Below are 19,914 nucleotides of genomic sequence, written 5' to 3'. Positions count from 1 at the left end.
TCACGTCTGTGAGCTGTTGCTCAGGGTGTCAGCGTGAACGCCGGGGTGGATGTCAAAGTCCCTTTCTGGCAGGCTGCTGGGCAGGACAGTGACGAATTGGGCTGAGAGGATGGCCGTGTCCCGAATCTTCTTGGCCATCCTCTCAGCCCTGCCTCCCTCGCGATCCGGGGCCCCAGCCAAGTAGTCCCCAATGGCCCGCTCTACGTCTGCCACGTTTCCTTCCACTCGGCTCCGGATCATAGCTGGAGAAAAAGAAAACAAAAAAACAAACAGCAGAAGCGAATATTATGCACGCCACAGAGCAAGTCACAAAATGCATTAGGGGCCTATAGAAACGGGGAAACTCTCGTGCAGTAATTTATTCCAAGTCGAGTTTAGGGCTGCCGAGAAAGAATTACCATATTTATTCTAAACAGGTTAACCATTTGCTGGAAACTGTTCTTTACCAGTAGGAGTTGATCTGTAATCATAACCAAACAAGGTGGACCTATAGACCAATGCGCTGTTTTAAACAAGCCTGCATTTGGCCACATTAAATGTGGGCACCGTGCATGCACGAAAACGAGCTTCCTGTGAGGTGAAGCGTCTGTGCACGCACCATTTTGACAACAGCGTCACTGCGGCGGCGTGACATCAAAGCCATGTGTTGGTCTACAAAGGCCTGTTCACACATACATCACAGCACCAACTCAGTGAAAAGCACCGACTTTGCACATGAACAGTGGTGTCACAAGAGGGAAAGGTGGGGGAGGGGGGGGGGGAGTGCACCAGACGAGCGGCTTGCATGCTTTCGCATTCACAACTCACAAGTGGGAAAGGGGGGGGGGGGGGGGCACTGCCTTAGGTGCAGTGCTCGGGGAGGGGGGGGGGTCATGGCGAGCCACGCAACCTTAGTGACATCACTGCGCATGACCCCACTTTTTCCTGCTCACACACACAATTCAGAGCGAACTTTAAGCATTGACAGCAGTGCTGAATGTTATTTCACCACCAATATTAATCTGCTAACTAACCTAAGAATAAGCAAAATGTATGCCCCGTTTGAGAGAACCCAGACGCTGCTCTCACCAGCCACTGCAAAGCGATGAAGCTTCATGCACGCGCACCATGAGCAGTGCATGATTATGAACTGTGAGCTCCGTGTGAAATTAAATTAGTGCGACCAGGGGACTTAAGCCGCTCTGAACGACGGAAGAGAGCATGCGTGCTGGACAAAGATGAAGAGGCAAAATGAAAAAGAGGTGCAACAGTTGAAAAGGCAAACATAAGAAACAGAATTAAAACAGATAACCCCATGAGAGTTCAACAGGACTGCCGTTCCCGACTGTAACAGCCGAAATAATTTTTAACTGGGAACGTATGAATGAGGTTCCACCGTATATACAAACAATACTTAAAATCGAAAGAACAAAATGCGGAGGACAAGCACAGGACAACCACATTCTTTCGTAATTGTCCTGTGTTTGTCCTCTGCGTTTTATTCTTTCTGTTTTAAGTAATAATTTTCAACTCAGTCGCTTTTACCAGTATAGAAACAAAAGTTGAGAAATATTTTGCTACGGTACAAACTAACACACATTTATGGTGCAATTTGTTTAGAGTCCCTGAAAGATTAAGCTTTTCATAATCCAGATTCCATAGCAATACCACTAACATGGTGCATTACTTGAAAGATCAGCTCACCACCTAAGATCACTAGCCAGAAGAGAAAAGCCTCGACTTGATTAGAAAATCAGGGGAAATGACTAACCATGATGATAAAGAAAGTGCTTGCTTTACTAAACACTTATTCTGGAGTTATATGGAAATACTCTGGCCACTTTACGCGCATGTTTACAAACCACAAATTTTGCTTAAAACTGATCCAGTAATTCTTCAGATTCTTGGGTGCTGACGAATTAAAAGAAAGAAGTTGCCATCATTTTTAATTAGCAATGAAGGTGTGCAATGAAAACACCTTACCAACGGCCACGGTGCAGAGCTGTGTGCCCCTGAACGGCCGCTTGTTGCCCCTGCGGCCGCAGATGCTGAAGTGCATCTGCACCTGCTTCCGCAGGAGCCGCTCCAGGGTGCGCCGCACAGCCTCCACGATTGTGGTGCCACCCAGGCCGGAGAGCTGCTCCTTCTACACGAATAGAATAAAAAATATTGCACTTTAGGAATCAAAGTTAATTTAATATGAGTAAGGTGAAAACTGACTATGGTATGGCATCCATATCACCTAAGTGAAAGGGTAATGTGAAATTGCATTAATCCTGTAGGCAGTATTCACTACACTATTATATATAAGAGAATACGGAAGATCTAACGAAAATAAACCCTGGAGAAGGGGGGCAAGGGAAAAAAGGACAAACATCAATCTCCAAACACACCTAGCTGCCTAGTTGGAGATTTGTGTTTGTCTTTTGTCGCCATACGTCTTCTCCAGAGTTACTACTGTTATTGTCCAGCTCGCTTGCACCTTTGCAATAATTTCATTATCATCATACTGAAGATCTATCCAGACTTTTACTGAAAATAATAGATCAGGTAATTGGCCCCTGCTGAGCTTCCCTCTTGCAACTGACTATAGTTAATATATTCAGTTTAGCAAACTTTCAGTTAAGTGAACTATTTCCTTGGGTCCCTTGAAGTTTGCTCAAGTGAGAGTTTACTGTATATGGCAGCCCAAAAAAAATCAAATTTACAGAGAAGTTCGCCCATCAATAAAGTTTTACTCCCCCGACCTTCTAGTTAGATTAACCATGCTTAATAATTCCAATATAACCACTAATGGTAGATTCACATGACGGACCGAATTGTGATTCTCATCCGCGGGCCGTGTACCATGCGACCGTCATGTCACAGATTCCTGCAATCCACGCATCGTCCGCAGACACGTGGAGTAAAATTACCCCTTTTCGCTTGCGGATTTTCGGTGGGCAATTGACTAGAAAAGTGTTTAGTCTGGCAATGGCACAATGTTTTCTTTGTTTTTGGATGGTTAAAAGAAAGATGGTGCATCGTTTTGTTTCATGCATTTGTTGGTGCATATTGTAACGAGATTTTTGCTTTCACGTGTCAAAGAAGCTGCAGAAACTTTGACCGGCTAACATGGATTCTCCGGATTCATGTCAGAAGCTTCTGTCAAAGCTTTGATAGCACGCTGCAATATGTTTTGCATGTCCCATCAGCCTTTGATCCAGCACGTCCTTTCTTGTGACTGCGGTCTACAGAAGTGTTGTGCACGAGCACAGAGTGTGTGAAAGCATCCTCAAATGCCCCTCCACGAGCCCCGGACTTTGTTTCTTCTACGCCGAAGCCTTCTCGAGTAGGAGCATGCCTAGGACACTGTCATGCCTAAGCTAAGACTGCGGCGGGAACTACGTGCCCGCTGAACCAATCAACTAGCTGCCTCTCATCCCTGACCCCGCATTTTGTGCATGGGCATGGGTGGGAGCATGATCGCTGGCGAAAGAAAGCTGTATGATTGGTCCACCGAGGATGTAGTTTTCACAGCAGCCTATCACATAGTTCTGTCTTGCTCTGTAGCTGCAATAGTAAAAGTTGCAATCGTAAAAGATTGGTCCAGAAGCGCTTACCGAAACATTGTCTAACAGAGCGAATCCAGCACTTCGATCAAACACACGCGTCCGCTCAGAGTGTGAACTCGTAGTTCAAACATATCTTTTTTAACGTCTGCTAGCAGCTCGCGACTCGTGGCAACTAATACCGGCTGTGCCAGAAGCGTTTCGTGTCGTGCCGTTCAAAGAGCCGCAACGAGAACGAGCTCACTGTGGCCAACTACGCGACTACGCTTTGGCTTTCTCTGCCAAGGCTTTACAAACGCGTTCAGGCCTAGGCTAATTCTGCCGGCACGCCGTATTTCTGCAGAACGGCGCTGCTCCTATGCCACAGGTGATGTCACGAGAACTTTCACACCATCCACCAGATGTGAATTTGAAATCATTTAATTAGGTTTAAAATTAGTTCTCCCGTGTTTTACAGCGCGATATTGATATCTCCGAGGGGGTGCCTGTCCCTAGCGCATATTTATGCAAAAAGATTGGCACTAAAATTATGTTTCCGTACCCCTTTAATGTTCACATCAACTTGGGTCCTAGTGATTATAAACATGTTTCTTTCAATTTTCAAAATTTGCATAGTCACCCCACAGGCAACCAGAGTGGAACTATAATGCGACCAACCAAAGGTCAAATCGATGTTCTTGTTGCCTTCTTCCCTTTATTTTATACTTTCCAGCGAGCACCGATTGCCCTTAATCATTCTACATGCCCCTGTTCTCGACTCAAAAGTATGTAGAGATGTGAAAACAATAAGGCCACATCTTCAGTCATAATGCTGCCTTGATAAGTGGCTGTCTGTGACTAAACTGAGATAATGGTTAAGCTAACATTTTGGTAAAATTTAGATATGAAGCAGTTGAACATATGCTGTCGCTCCATTTCTCAAACCACGTGAGCAAGGCACTAACATATAGTAAAAAAAAGTTTGATATTCACCGGGACAGCCTGATCGGCAGGGTTGATGAGGCGCCTCTCTGCCGCCTCAAAATCTTCCATTGTCGCCAGCGGTAAAATAAAAACCGCTGGCGGCACTGGGGCATCAGGCAGGCAGTTCGCATGCTCAAGCTGAGCGATGCGCACTGCCAGCTGGTCCTGGTTTGCCAGGACCTGTGCCGTGTCCTGGCGGAGAGGGTGCACCTCGTGCCGCACATCCAGGAGCACCTTCAGAAGTTCCGACTGGAAGGCTAAAATAGAGACAAGGAAATTATTGTGGTCAGAGATCTACGAAGGAAACATGCTGAAAACAACACTTCACCTAAGACTAAAAATAAAAAACAAATGATAAAAAAAAATTTATAGCTCAAAAAAATATTTCCAAGCCTTATGCAATTGATGGCAGCAAATGTAGGCCGTCCTGCCAGTGGCTCTTTCATCGCACATATTGTTTACGTCCGAGCAATTAATTATACTAACTTTGTTACACCTTTTGAGAGACCAGAAACCTACAAATCATAGACGTGATTGTAACTTCAAATTTAGCTACTTTAGAAATTCCAGCTCCAAATCTGTACCCGTTATCACCTCAAGAACCACAGTAAAAAGTTCGGCTCCTAGCGTATCATTATTAATTTCCCCCTTTATGTTGAGAATTAAGATACATGCAGGCACATTTTACATCAAATATCTTAGCAAGCCATACACATTTCAAATGCCAAAAGCATTGCTGCCTCCTTCGACAACCAAATCTTATGAGAACTACTACTTGCAGCATATGAGTAATGTGCAAAACTTCCTTTTCTTCTTGAGGTGAAAACGAGTATAGCTATATTTGAAAATTATATCAAGTTTAGCTACTCCCCCCCCCACCCCAACCACTCCCCTTGGTCAGTGACCATGGAAAGCAGGGTTTGGGGGGGGGGGGGGAGGTGAGGTTTGGGGGCAGCACTGTTGAAGGCCTAGGGAGGTAAAATGCTAAAATGTGCCGCTGTGCCCCTTCCGAAGGTCTTGCGACCTCTGGTCACAAGACCTTCGGAAGGGGCACAGCGGCACTCAAGGTGCGCAGCCTCGTGATATGTTTGTGGCACTGGACTGGTGATTATGGTTATAGTATCTGCTACAGCCTTGTGTAAGTTGAAATAGAACATAGAAAACAGCCTCATCACTCCACAAGGTTTCAACACAATAGGTAAGCCTCTTAAAACAAGCTAAACATTAGTCACTTTTCTTAATCAGGTACTAGCTTTTTTTTAGATGTTTGAATATTTGTTATCAGCTGTCACTGATAAGAAAAATAAAACAGCTAGCTTGAACATGCAAATCAACCCAAGCTATGGGCACCAGGTTGCCCAACCTAGCCCAGAGTGGCGGAGGGGTTAAAGCCGCAGGACTTTCTTTGCCGCCACTACTGTCGGCTAAATGGTGCCACCTGCTGCCCAATGTGTTTGCTTACTTGCACAGTCACCGGCATTTTTCACTGATGTAAGCGATTGCTGGCATCATCTGTACAAAGTCTGGTTTGGGGTCCCTCAAGGCACTGATACCGACAGACGTTTGGGTTCCTTAAAGGCGGGCGCTCAAAATTTTCTTCAGCGTGGCAGAAATTCCCCCTCTTTTTTTTTTCCCTCCTCCCCTTTCCTTCATTTTCCTCCTCGCTTTTTTACTGCCTTCTCGCACGAGTGCTAATGGGCTTACCGGCCCTTCGACAAAATCTCTGTGTCCCTTCAAGGTTCTCTGCTTCAAACCCAAACATCAGGGATTAGTTAGGCAGCCTGGACATGAGCTCGGAAGGGTTTGGGCTGGCTCGCTTTTCTCCTTTTTTTTTTTCTTTTTTTTTACTCTTTTTTTTTTGCAGCTTTGAAACACACTCAGATAGTCAACACCAATTAGCCCAACAACAAGTTCTTTTACGTTCAGATACTTCCGCGTGCGGCCACATACGCTACAACACCGTAAACGGTGGTATATTTATCTCGAGTGAACGGAACTTGAACATCACGGCAGAAGGAAAAAAGGATGGGTATTTTTATCTGAACTTTGAGCTCTACCCAGAGGGTTGAAAATTGGTCGTTCTAACAACGGCACACTGAAGAGTGATTGTATCACTATTGCGCTTTTCTTTTTTTTTTTTTGTACAAAGTAATAATCATGAGTAATTACAAGTCAAAGATATTGCAGTCAGAGGGACACAGTCTGACCATTTCTGGGGCATAATATATAGGTTCGCACTACAGGTGTTTTCTAGAGTGACGGCCGCCTCGTTGAAGCTACTAAGAAGAGTAAAAACAAACTTCCGTAAAAAGTGAAACGGTTTATGGTATATTTCATCTATCTTCAGCCTTTGAAAAAAATTTCTTCGTGGCCAAACGTGCATTTAGTTTCTGTCAACAAATGTAACTCGCGTGGCTTCCTTCTGACCTGTAACAAAGCTTATGAAACATGACAAAATACCTTGTGATAAAGCGCCCGCCCCATCATAAACTCAATTTCGAATGTCCCAAGATTTGTTTTTATAGGCCGGAAAAAAAAAAAAAGAGATGCATGCAAAGCCGCGTGTTTCACGCTTTATTTATATCAGAAAACAACTGCCCTCTGTTTTATACACAGCGTTGTTTTTTTTGTTTTTTTTACGCCTATTAGGTATTAGAAAAAACGCGCAAATTAATGTTTTGTCGATGTGAGCTATACTGCCAGGTGAAGATTGGGTTCAAGAAAGAACGCAACAAAAACCGACTGGTTACCTAACATTTGTTAATGAACTTTTTGAATATAAAAGAAAACGGGATAATTTTTTGTCAGTATATTGTCATTGTTAACTTTATTATCACTTTTTACGTGCATTTAGTGCTCTTGTTTTCTATTTTGCGCTCTCGGCGCTTTTTGTATTTAATCTTGTAACCACTTTATTGTTCGTAGCCCTGTTGGAGGTATGAATCATATTCTTCTTTGTGTGTGTGTCTGTTTGTTCCTCCCTGCCACGGCCCCACGGGCCAGCAGCATGTACAAATAAATAAATAAATAAAGTTGTTGGGCGTAATCGAAAGCCACCAAATTGTCCAGTGAAAATTAGCGCCATTGCGATTTGTTTAGGTGAGGTATACGGCCAGGCGAGGATTAGGCTCAAGAAAGAACGCAACTAAAACCGACCGATTGCCTAAAATTCACTAATTAACCTTTTAGTTAGAAAAGAAAAACGACATCGTGTATTTAGAAAGTTGTTGGCCGTAATCGCGAGCCACCAAACCGTCCATTCTTAAAAAGATGTAACGCGCGTACACTATTATACGGCGTCTTGATACGGCGTCCTCCTAATTTGGGCGCGAAAATATAGTTCTGATTTTATGTGGGCTCCATCTCCGCGTAGCACAGCCTAACGCCATGAAGCCAAAACGACAAATCATGCGCATCGCTGTGACAACGCCACTGTAGAAGGGGCGAGGAGTGCGGCGGCCGAAAAGATTGCGGTAACACGATTCGCGTCCAAATTCGGCATTTTAGGACGCCGTGAACCACTTCACGTGCACTACATCTCTTTAAAAATGAATGATTTGGTGTTTTTGATGACTACAGATAAGGCACAAACCGAAATTGCGTAACTCGAACGTCTTTTGTAGAAAAATGTCTACTCGTAAAAAAAAAAAACCGCCCTGTATAAGCACGATTGTAAGGCAGTTCTTTACGTCCGGCGACATCATCACGGCATGGAAAGAGACGTTGACCACGGATCATACGCTGTGTATGATCTGTGGTCACTGTGTTTTTTCGTACGAGAATGAGCAAACATTTGATACAAAATAAAATAGATTTAGCATTCACCAATTTCGACTTGTTTTACTTGATTCAAATCGATATTTGATTTTATTACACTTATCTTGTACCCGCACACGCCTCCTTTATTCCCTAATGAGTTACAAGTGATAATTACATTGTTTTTTTTTGTCGTGCGAGGTCATCACAATTTATTATTAACAATCGGAGCTGTGCGATTACACGGAGGCAGGGCATTTGAAGATATTCAAAATTGTTCTGAATACACAAACAGCCTCAAACGTCTTGCTGTTTGGGTCCTTTCCTACACGTATGACCAATAATAAAGCCAAAACCTTATAGAGGAGACTATCTCTATCAGCTCAAAGCACAAACACGATGTGAAACGTGTCTGCGTACGTTGGAAAAGAGATACCGGCGAGCAAACCATAGCGTCGAATGTGCATGCATCAAAATGTCCGTGCACTGAAACGTCTGTGCACCAAAACGTCCACACCGAAATGCCCTACAGCAAAACGCTCCACGCCGAAAAGTGCTAGACCCACTTCGGATGGGATCCTCCGTCACCTCTGCCGGTTTACGAACCATAATGATTCAGAACCACTGGTCTATGGAGCGCCATCCCTGATATACAGAAAACGCCGCTCGTACTTCCCGTTGTCGCCATGAATCCGCCTAAACAACAAAAGATGCCAAATCAGATATTTATATTAAAATTGATGCTTCAATGACTACTTCTTTGAGCAGAACAAGGCATTTGTGCTCTCACAACAGCAAAGAATCGTCTTCCAAACCAATGCTAAAAAAGAGCCAATGCAACTCGTTGGGAAGAGCAAGTGCCAAGCTCGCTCAAAACAGCTACTCGGTTGGTTCAGCTTCTTGTCGCAGGTGTGCCGGCTGGCTTCTGGATAATCTTTTCAAATCCTTCAAGCCTTTCATTTCCTCCACCCCAAACTTGTAAAAAAAAAAAACACAAAAAAAAAAGGGCAGTTAGCAAGAAAACAAACAAACAAAAAAAAAAATCGGAAAATGGCGAGGAGGAAACGAGAGGCGATTTCCTCCTTTCACAGTGGCGAGAAGGAAAGTGGGGGTCGGGTTCCTTCTCTCTGCTTGCGGGCCGGCCTTTAAGATACTGATTTTTTTTTAAACCTGCTTCGCTGGGTCCTGGTGAGGTGGGAACCCAGTGACTGACCCGGCAGGGGCGCGGTACCCTAATATATAGGCTCCGGCCCCCTGGCGGCGACCCCGCTCGTCCCCACGGTAAGAGTGGTGGAGGCGAGAGGGGCCGTCGGCCGGGTTCTGGTCAGTGGGCACCCACCCAACCCATCCCGCTTTATTGAGCATGAGTACAGTTGCTGCCAAGGCTTCTGGTGGCGTGAGGGTGTGTCCGTGTCCCCTTGTGAGGGCTTGATAGACGGCCCGGTTGTCGGTCACAACTCTGGTTCGTGGTGGCGCTAGGAGTAGGGCCAGCAGGACGGCCCAGAGTTCCCGGAGGTAGATGGGGGCAGGCCGGGACGCTATGATGGCGATGTTACCCTCGGGTAAGCAGATGCCGATGCCTGAACAGCTGGCATCCGCTTAGACGTCGCGCTCGACGGGCACAATGTCCAAGGGCACGGCAACAGGCAAACATTGAACCACATACTCAAAAAGGTGGAGCCAAGGACGGGAAGGCGGCCGCAACATGAAGAGGCCGTAGGGCATGAAAATGAGAGGAATAAAGTGAAAAGTAAAATCCCCAAAAGCCAGCTGCTCACTGGTAAACCTTACGTGTCTGGGGGTAATGGAGTGCGCGGAGCACAAGGAGAAGGTCCTGGCGCCTCGAGGGCGTATGTCCAATAGTCCCTGTAGTTCCATTAAGAAAAAAGCCTAGGAACTTAACATGGGTGGACGGGGAGAACATTGAATCGCTAGGATTCAAACGAATGCCAGCTTCAAGGAGCTGGTCAAGAAAAAGGTCAAGTTGTCTCTTCAGAAAGTCGGGGTCGGGGTGCGCAAATAAAAAATTGTCTAGGTGAGACCAAGCCCACAAACCCCGGGAGTGTGCCTCACGAGTAAGGGCCGTTGCCAAAGATTGCATAAAAAAAGGAGCGGGCCTGATGCCGAAGGGCAAAACTTTGTAGCGATAGTAGCGGCCGTCCAAACGAAAAGTGGCAAGGGCTCGTGTGGCGGGTGCCAAACCGAAATGGTAAAACGCGTCTCTTAAATCAAACTTGACAAAAAAAGGCTTCGCCGGCAAGGGACAGGCCTTAAGGGCCTGTGGAAGAGGGGGCAGGCGAAACTTCGAACTCGGTAAAGAGGCAGTGAGATGTGAACAGTCAAGGACAAACTGCGAAGCGGTGGGCGTTTTTTGGCACAAGTTGGATGGGAGACAAAAAGGGGCCGCGAGTAGTCTCCTCAATTATCCCGGCAGAAAGCATGGACGCTACCGCCAGCCGGAGCACAGGGAGTTGGTCCGGGCGGGGGGAGCGCGCGTTAAACACAGAAGATTTCCTAGCAAAAAACTGGAGCGCAGCTGGGTCAAACGGAGGGTTATACCCAGAAGTTTCTGCCACAATGTCCCACCTGACTCTGGGGACTGGTTCACTAGGTCGAACAGGCGGGTAAGGCGGCAGAAGCGGGAAGGCCGCAGGCCGTCGGCTGTCGTCGTTGTCGTCTTGTTGGTCCTGATCGGGTGGCGGATGCGGCTGGTGGCGCTGAAGCCACTGGAGAATTCGGAGGGCCGCATCTGCCAGGCTATCGTCCTCGGGAAGGTCCGCGGCCACCTCAGAATCGGTCGTTAGGTCCAAAGCGGAGGAGGCCGTGGTTGAGGGTGATGCCGGCCGGGGGAAGGCCCCGGACGAAGGAGCAGGAGCAGCAACGGGCCCGGCTGGGAGGGAAGGCCAACCAGCGGGGTCCGAAGGGGCGGAGGAGCTGGGAACGCCGGCTTCACGCAACGCTTGGGCCAGGAGATCCTCAGGCAGGAGGATGTCCTGAAGGAGTCCCAAAGTTGGGACACCATCAACGACCACGGCAACAGTCTGGGCTTCTCCAAGGACGAGGTCGAGGGGACGGGGAAGGCCCGTCGGGAGCGTGTCGACCGCGTCGAGGAGATCCAGGCACTCTTGAGGAGGCTGGAAGTCGGGGGGTAGCATTGAACCTTCACTTTTTCTTAGGAGGGTTCTTGCGGGGGGACTTGGGAGGCTGGGGCTGAGACCGGGTGTTGGGACGCGTTCCTCGTGGAGGACTAACGGAGCGGTCAGGGGAACCACTGCGGTGGGTGGCCACTCTTCGTGGTGCAGGCGGTCCCAACAAAAAGGTGGCGGAGGGATCGGCATAGCCGTCGAGTGCGGCTCCCCACCCGGGGAGCCGCACTCAAAAAAAGAACAAAAAAAAAAAACAGGCAGTTAGCAAGACAACAAACAAACAAAAAAAAAATCGGAAATTGGCGAGGAGGAAACGAGAGGAGATTTCCTCCTTTCACAGTGGCGAGAAGGAAAATGAGGGTCGGGTTCTTTCTCTCTGCTTGCGGGCAGGCCTTTAAGATACTGATATCGATGTTGACTGCTACAAATGCCACTGATAAAGAGGTCGCAACCGTTGGACATATGGAAAATGAAAAACTATTTTATCTCAGAGTTGATGAAATGACATGTTTGCGACTAGGATTCTTTCATGTACACTTTGCTCAGGTTGGCAATACTTGCACTTTCATAACGATTTTGTTTATTTTTTGCTTAGGAGCATGAGAGGTCTTCAATTTGTGATTTTGGTGTATGATCATTTGTATACAGAGTATTGGCCATAACTGCTGACTTATAGCAAGGCCACGTCGAGGCATGTCCAACACTCCTGTTTCGGTGTAAGAGCGGAGCGCCCGACTTGGTCCTCTGCACGTTTATTTAACAAGGCTGCTGCTACTGCCACCTGTTGGTGCCACAATGCAATTGCCATCGTAACAAGTATTAATTATAATTAGCAGAACTGGTCTTGTGCAAAGCTACAAGTATGAAAAGATAGGTTTCAAAGGTGTCCCTGCTGCTCAAGGATTCATGCAACTAAGGCACAGTCTCTAAAGCAAGGGGGCTTGCAATTCTCGTTAAGGTTTGAAAAGTGCCTCTGCTGCACAAGGATTTATACAGCCAAGGCACACATTCTAAAGCAACGGGGCTTGCAATTCACTTTAAAGTAAGATGATGTAGATATCAGCAATAACCAGTCCATGCAAAGATGTCAGACATATCATTCTTGACATGTAATCAAACATGTTTTGTAATCAAACGTGTCATTCTTGACATGTAATCAAACATGTTCTGTCATTCTTGACATGTAAAACTGAACATTATGAGTTTTTTGTTTGGTTTTGGTGGCCTAAATATATCCACAGTTTGGGGCATTTAGTGCCATACTAAGGGCATTGGGAAAATTAATGTACAAATGTGATTGTGCCAGTGTTCTAAACTCAGTCAGGTCAACATTAAGCGGTGAACCAAATCAATCATCTGGTATGCTTACGGGACTTGGTAGCCTCGACTGGCTCGACTGTTTCCAAATTCCTCCTCTTTTTGTGGCTTGCTACTCTGCCAGGGCTGTGGTAAGGTATGTTTAGTCTCAGATTAAGATCCTTGAACTCGTCACACAAGTCATTCAAACTTTTCAGCAACTACATATCAGCCATATTGGCACAGCCAGTGTCCCTTTCTGCCCAACATCTCGAGGGCTGTGAACATAAACAAATGTGACAGATACGCTTCAAAGGCACATATTTTAGGGAGGCAAAGTATGTTTGTCAGCTCCATCCAATCACTTCCAAAATGAGCATAAGGTGCCCAAGGCTTAAGTCTGGTGGCTTCTGTTATAAACGGTTTTCGAGGCAAGCAAAAATTTACTTGAATGACTGGAGGCAACAATAAAATGTTGATCAGTCTGCCAAAGAAATGTGCATGTGAAACCTGTCATCACAAATGTCGGTGTAGACACTGCAGTCCCTTTTAGAGGGATGCTGAAATGAAAATTGAAATATACCTTATGCTAACAACGAAGTTAAATGTGGTCAATTAAATCTGCTAATGACAATCACACGTTAGTATTTTTAACAGGTGGCCATATTTTTCGTTCCCAACAGCCGATTTCAGCAAGAACAACCATCGGAGAGCGTGATGCTTCTCGAGAGTTCCGGTTCTCGTGATGTAAATTTTAACTTCATGGGCAAGGCTATAAGGAGGCTGGCATGGTTGTGACCTTTGTGACTTGTTAGTGTCAACACCTTACAACCTGGCTGTTCAAGAACGCCTGCTTCCCGCTGGAGTTGGATAGGCATGGAAGAGAAGTTTGGTTCAGCCAAGTTTGGCGGCCTACGCACGCTCAGAGCTTAGCACCACACTTCTAGGGAGTGGCACTGCTTTTATGTGAAGTCTGACTTGTGACATTCAGGAACAGCCATCAAGTGCAATCTGGTAAATTTTTTTTTGTCATTTTAAATGTTTTGGTCTTTATTAAACAAAAAAATTGGCATCTTTGTGGTGCGGCCAAGATGTGCCTGGTATTTAAACAATAAAATAGACTAGAATTTTGTTACGTACCCCTTTAGGGCAACTCCGCTCAATTTTGAAAAATTTAGACTTATAGGTGATTCCATTTCCCAAAGCACTACTAATCGGCTCTACGTCTTCGAATTCGCGAAATGTGGAACATTATTTGTGTAATCTCAATTTAAACATCTGCAGATACTGCAGATATTAACATTGCAGAGATACAACCAAAGGGGGCGGCAGTAAAACAGCTCCGCGACCGGTAGTTTTGGAAGTGGGAGATTTTGGCCGTAGTCGAACTCGAGAACAAGAGCAGTCTCATCGTCGCTTAGGGTGCGCTTCAGTTCTTTGTGTTCCTCTAGCTTCTTGTGGATCTCATTCTCTGCTAAACTGCCACTTTCTTGGATCTGATGCTCAAGGCAGAGACCGCATGCGTCACTACGAGGCGGCCAAATCGTGAAGGGAACCTTCTGATTAAAATTGTCACAGAACTTGGAGGGTACAAGAGGAAGCTCTTCTCCGGTGACGCTCTGGAAATAGTCACCAGAAAGGGAGTATAATCTTGCACCTTTTTACAGGAGGAGTTCACAGCAACAACCTGCTAAGCCCACTGAGACCAATAGTTTTTGGTGCTCCTTAAAGAATCTGCATGCTAGCTGTACCCTACAAACCCCTCCGACAACCATTTATGCCAGAGAGGTGTCAAAGAATAGGTTGCCGAACACTGAATTTTCGAATTCGCCATTAGTGTTACTTCCCAGGCAGCACACCAATGTTGGACCTCCATTGGGCCAACAATGGCAAACACTGGCTCCAGAGGTTGGTCCAACATTGGCATTCTGGCCGAGCGCAACTTCTTCCAATGTTGGCCGAGCCACTGGCACCAACGTTGGGCCATCGTTCAACCAGTGTTCCAGCCATCATTGGCACCAACGTTGGGCCATCGCTCAACCAATGTTCGAGCCATCATTGGCACCGACGTTGGGCCATCGTTCAGCCACCATTGGCACCCATATTGGGCCATCGTTCAACCATTATTCCAGCCATCATTGGCACCAATGTTGGGCCATTGTTCAACCAGTATTCCAGCCATTACTGGGCCAGTGATGGTTATCCATTCTGTAGCCAATATTGGCAACCGCACTAATTCAATGGCTATGCCATCATTGGCATACAACCTGCAGGCGAAAATCAGCCCACTTCCAGCTGGATTATGGAACTGGTCCCAGCTGGAAATGAGGCAATCCAGCTGGACTGACTAATTTCCAGCTGGGACTAGTTCCATAATCCAGCTGGAAGTGGACTGATTTGCGCCTGGGAAGCTCATTAATTGGCTATGCCATTATTGACAGCCAAGCTAATTCATTGGCTGTCCTAATATAGGTGCCACATGCTTACTATGGAATGGCAATGCATTTAAATCCTGGTGGGGTTCTAAGAACCCCTGTCCTGTTTAATATTAGCAGCCCACTGCATCGAAAGCACTCTGGGCACCAATGACAAGATCCGCCTATGCTTTGTCCATGCACTATTTTATCTGGCGTGTAGATGACTACTTCAGGATCAATTAATACTTTTTTCTGAACTTTTATTTAAAAGCGGGGGTTTCTGCCCAGTCTTGGGGGGGTCTTATGCTCAGTCTTGGGGAAGGTCTTGGGTAGGGTCCGGGGGTGAGTTTTGGGCCTCGGGAGCCATTGTGGCTTCAAAGCGTCGCTTTCGGAAGCCAATCGATTACCAACGTTGGTAACCCATTGGCTAAGGCAGGCCAATGCTGGCCAGCTTAAGCCAATGGACTGCCAACGTTGGTAAGCCATTGGCTAAGACAGACCAATGTTGGCCAGTCTAAGCCAATCGATTACCAACGTTGGTAACCCATTGGCTAAGGCAGGTCAATGTTGGCCAGCTTAAGCCAGTGAATCCCCAACATTGGTACCACAATGGCTGTAATGGCCCGACCTTGGTCCATCGTTTGCCAATTGAATTTCAATGTTGGCCCGACGTTGTGTGCTGCCTGGGTTGAGTTCAGCTACTTCAAATCTAACTGCTGCCAACCTTTGGGGAGAAGGACCTTACCTTCTAGTGTCACTATTAATTTTTTTTTGTATATAAGCTTGACGTTAACTGTTGAAACTAAAACACTGACTTTGTGGCACGAGCTGCCACCTTATTAAAAGTGTTCAGCAGCCATATGCGTCTGTTTTTCATTTGTAGGAGCTAGATAAAGACAACCAGTCCAAACCGGCAAAATTTGAACCGATTTTATGAGCTTGCGCAATGTGAGCCTCGTGCTTGCTTCGTCATCTTTTTTCTGTTGCCCGAACTGAGTGTGAGGATTATTCTACATCCATTAATTTCCAAAAATCTGCCAGAAGTCTTGTTCAGAAGTGTTTAAAGGACAGTGGAACTTGTTTAGAAGTGTTTAAAGGGCAGTGAGAAAGAGATTCATGGATATAGCACACTGGGATGGACCATGTCAGTCACTCTTGACCAAGAGGGTGTGCTGTTATTGCCTGGATCTTTTTTGGTAACATGCACCTACTTTATCAAGCAATTGCAAAATATTGCATTGAAGTGCTTGCAATCAAGCATTCCTTTTCCATAAGAGCATAAAATGAGTGCATAGGCAGACCGAGTAATGTTTCCAAGAAAGCAACTTCATTTCTCACTGGTGACAAGTACCATTGAATCACCATATCACTGAATTGAGAAGCATGTGTACCCTTAGTGCTAAAACGCACCATTCAGCGGTTAATTCAGGTTTGCCATGGCACAGGTCTTCTCGATGCTTTTCTTACTCTCTGCACGTGATGCTGTCGCAGGTGAATCCCGATTCTTGTTTTGACATACTTTTCGAAAAGAATCTTCTCCACACGAGCTTTGTGCATGTCGCAGCGGTTTAACTCTACCGTTGCAGGTTAGTGCAGGAAGTTTAGAATTCTGGCAAAGGGAGCCTTGGGCATCAACACGGCATCTAGTTCGGCAAAAGCCTTGATGTTCTCTTCACAATCTTGACATATTCCTTCAGGTGAATCAAACTGCTGTGCCGATCATTACCATCTGACACTAGGACACCTTTGCAGTCCTCACAGTTGCCAAAAGACTACTTGATGAACTTAAGAAGAAAACCTTCTAGGTAGGCCAGAATGTCGCACTTGACTGCAGTAAGTCCACACACAAACAAGTTCTCCAGGTGTTCAATCTCATGGTTGACATCTTGCACCTGCTTCTTGAGGGCTGGATCGAGGACACCAGGCAGGAGCACGCTGTCGTAGCTCAAAGCTGTCTGTCGGTGCCTGGGGAATCCGACTGATACAGATTTGAATTTGAAGAACGGAGAAAACATTTTCGAGGCAGTCGTGGCTTAACCTGCCCGTGAGAAGGTACTCGTAGCTGCGCCCGTTTAGGAGCTCGTCAGAAAGGCGCAGAACGACGGTGGTCGAAACCAGAAGCCCAGCCTGCTACGGTTTCCATTGAGCAGTCTCTCCCTTGTTCATCCGACAGAAGGTGGTGACTACCAGGTCCAAAGTTCCAACTGCTTGGGTGTACTTTGCACAATCAAAGTGGCTCGGAGCGACCGCTGGGTGACGTGATGACATGAGGGTGCACCACCTACTCACTAGATCAAAGAACCAGGCTGTTGCCTCAGCTTCCGGCAGAAAGACTTTTTGCTGAATTAAGTAGCGGATTGCAAGAGGAGCCTCGCGGAACAATGGCACAGCAATGGTCGCCTTCATTTTTGTGAAACCTCCTTGCCGACGTGCGTGTCAGAAAGCCTGGTGGCGACTTTGAGTTTACTGTTCGTATCGTATGCAAGAAGAGCATCAGCGTGGTGGAAGGTATGTGTGCCCTGTCTGAAGTTGTTCAGACACTGCGGAACAGAACACCCAGGAATTTCTGCTCCTCACGCCTCTCTTGCTACCAGACTTCTTTGTTGCGAACGACTGTGCAAAACACGGTCCCCCCTGGCAAATTGTGTTTTGGGTCCCGTCATCCTCTTGGGGCTTTTATACCCCGCGAGGACGGCTGGGGCCTGGGGCGCCCTTGAGCCTCCGGCTCAGCAACACTTTATTTGATTTCCTTGCTTTTAAAACTCTGACTCACTGACTGGGGCGCACCCTACTGGACCACGGGGATTTGCGTGGTTGTTATCCGAAAGGGGGCGTCCGCAGGGTTCAGAGTGGTTGGTACCCACTGATACCATAGCCTTTTCTTTATTGAGAGAAGGGTTACAGCGGAGAGTAGTGGTGGGAAGGCTCGGCCATGACCGTATTGCAGAGTGTGAACAAGAGCTTCATTGTCGTTAAAAATAGCAGTCTCAGGGGCATGAGGAGAGCTGCCAAACACACAGCCGTAAGTTCGCAAAGGTAGATGATGCCTTGCGGGTGGGGCACGATGAAGGCCACGTTGCCTTGTCGCAGGCACACACCAAGTCTAGCGTTGCTGGCGTCCGCTGCAGCGTGAAGTACAGCTTCCGGAGTTAGCCAGGGGGTCGTATGGCCCCCTGGCTACCAGAAGGCATGCCAAGATGGTGCATGCCTTCTGGTGGGCATGGCAGCCGAGGCAGGCAACACTGGTCGGCGGTGGGCTTTTGGGTAATTTCATTTAAACACCACCATGGCACACAACACTAATTAGACTTACAATTGTGCTGTTTCCCATTCTTGCAGGAGCAGGAAAAAAGCACAGTGCAGCATCTGAGGGGGAAAAGGGGACAAGAATAAATCAGTTTATGGATTTGATATAGATTTACCAGGCATCTAAGCAGTCAGAAAGCTTAATTCTATCTGAAAAGTCCTCGTTATCTTCACATAAAAGATTTCACTTTGTCTTTGCTATATACATTTTCTGTGCAGCGTAGGAAATGGAAGAAAAATGGCGTATGTACTCACGTTGCAGTATAATTGGTCTGACATTTCCCATGCTCTAAATCAGCACATCAGCATGGCATCCTTCTAGAAACCCTGTCTCTGGTGCTGTTATATAGCAGGATTAATGAGAAAAGTTGCATGCCTTGCGTTCTTTATTCTTTACATTCTTTATAATCTAAGCATTCTTTGTGTTTTTTCATAACCACAAAAATTCCGAGATGATGCAGGGATTAGGTATACAGTTATTGATTGTCATTTTACTTAGCTAGAAAATTTACCGTATAAAATTGCTGCAAAAAATTGCAATTTCTAAGCTTCTGCCTGAACCAGAACATATGGGGTTGAGCAGCTATATATTTTTTACGCTGAAATCTGCACTTTTGAGAAAAATGCCAATCTTGAAACGCTTATGGCTTGCAAACTATGCCCTTGTGTAAGCATAGCGTCCCCGATACCATGTTTTGAGGCAAATTAAACTTCTTCTAACGCACCACTAGCCCCTTAGCTGGTGTCAGTGCTTCCTCCTTCCTCCCTTTCCTGGACCTCTATGATATAGGGTGGCTGCTGTTCTTCGACGCACTTCCACGAAGCAGCTTGACATATTCCTTTCTCCTCACTTGGTGTACAATTCTACCTGGGCTTTGAAATTTTTAAGTTCGAGGCATGGCCCACCTGGAGAACAGTGAACGAAAAGGCAGAGTACTCTACCTGAAGCCACTTGTGTCTGTAAATGCCACACAAATATATTCCGAGTGCACCACAAGTAGGTACACAGTTTTCTTCCACATACTTTTTCGAAGCATTATGTCGCAGCCAAACACTAATAGCCAGCAGCAATGAAAGGGCTGCCGTCCGCAAAGAAGTAACAATAGGTTCCCAAATCATATTATTCATCAACTTAAAATTGTTAAACAACCAGTAATAATTATGCTTTGTCAGCAAAGTTTTTACGTACGTAACACTGAAAAGGTAGGAAAAATAACCTTGCCTGAATCCAGAATGCACCGGTGGTGTTGACTCCAAGCTCCCTGCTGAAGTAGTCCTCTATCAGGTCTTGGAAGTCTCGAAGGGTCCCACGAGATGGGACACACTTGGGGAACTACAAGTGCAAACGATTAGTACTCTATGTGAAGCCATTTGCCTTGTTCATAAACACTTTGCATCACGAGAAAATATGCGGTTTCGTTGAATGTATCCTTTGAAGCGATATGCAACGGTCAAAACAAAATTTATCACACAGCTTGAGATTTATTCACACCACAAAAG

General features: G+C 46.2%; 1 protein-coding gene across 1 annotated transcript; it reads right to left on the bottom strand.

The window, feature by feature from the left end:
* On the bottom strand, positions 1-18,693 carry LOC115314744. The gene is made up of 6 exons (XM_042293581.1): positions 18,670-18,693; positions 18,422-18,474; positions 12,765-12,838; positions 4,503-4,750; positions 1,963-2,125; positions 1-242 (listed from the first exon to the last, which is right to left on the bottom strand). The coding sequence occupies exons 1-6, from the start codon at positions 18,691-18,693 to the stop codon at positions 1-3; spliced, it is 804 nt and encodes a 267-aa protein (XP_042149515.1).
* Between the last annotated feature and the right edge of the window lie 1,221 nt (positions 18,694-19,914).

Source organism: Ixodes scapularis, unplaced genomic scaffold (genome assembly GCF_016920785.2).
Source record: "Ixodes scapularis isolate PalLabHiFi unplaced genomic scaffold, ASM1692078v2 PGA_scaffold4__175_contigs__length_147842914, whole genome shotgun sequence".
NCBI classification, from domain to species: Eukaryota; Metazoa; Arthropoda; class Arachnida; order Ixodida; family Ixodidae; genus Ixodes; species Ixodes scapularis.
This window is presented reverse-complemented; position numbering and strand designations above follow the sequence as displayed.

Bases quoted from the DNA above. Each gene is read 5' to 3' on its own strand.
- LOC115314744 (XM_042293581.1), bottom strand. From the start codon at position 18,693: ATGTCAGACCAATTATACTGCAAC. The intron at 12,839-18,421 runs GTAAGTCTAATT...ACCTTACCACAG, and splicing joins GAATGGGAAACAGCACAATT to CCCTGGCAGAGTAGCAAGCC. The intron at 243-1,962 runs GTAAGGTGTTTT...CTTTTTCTCCAG, and splicing joins GCTCTGCACCGTGGCCGTTG to CTATGATCCGGAGCCGAGTG.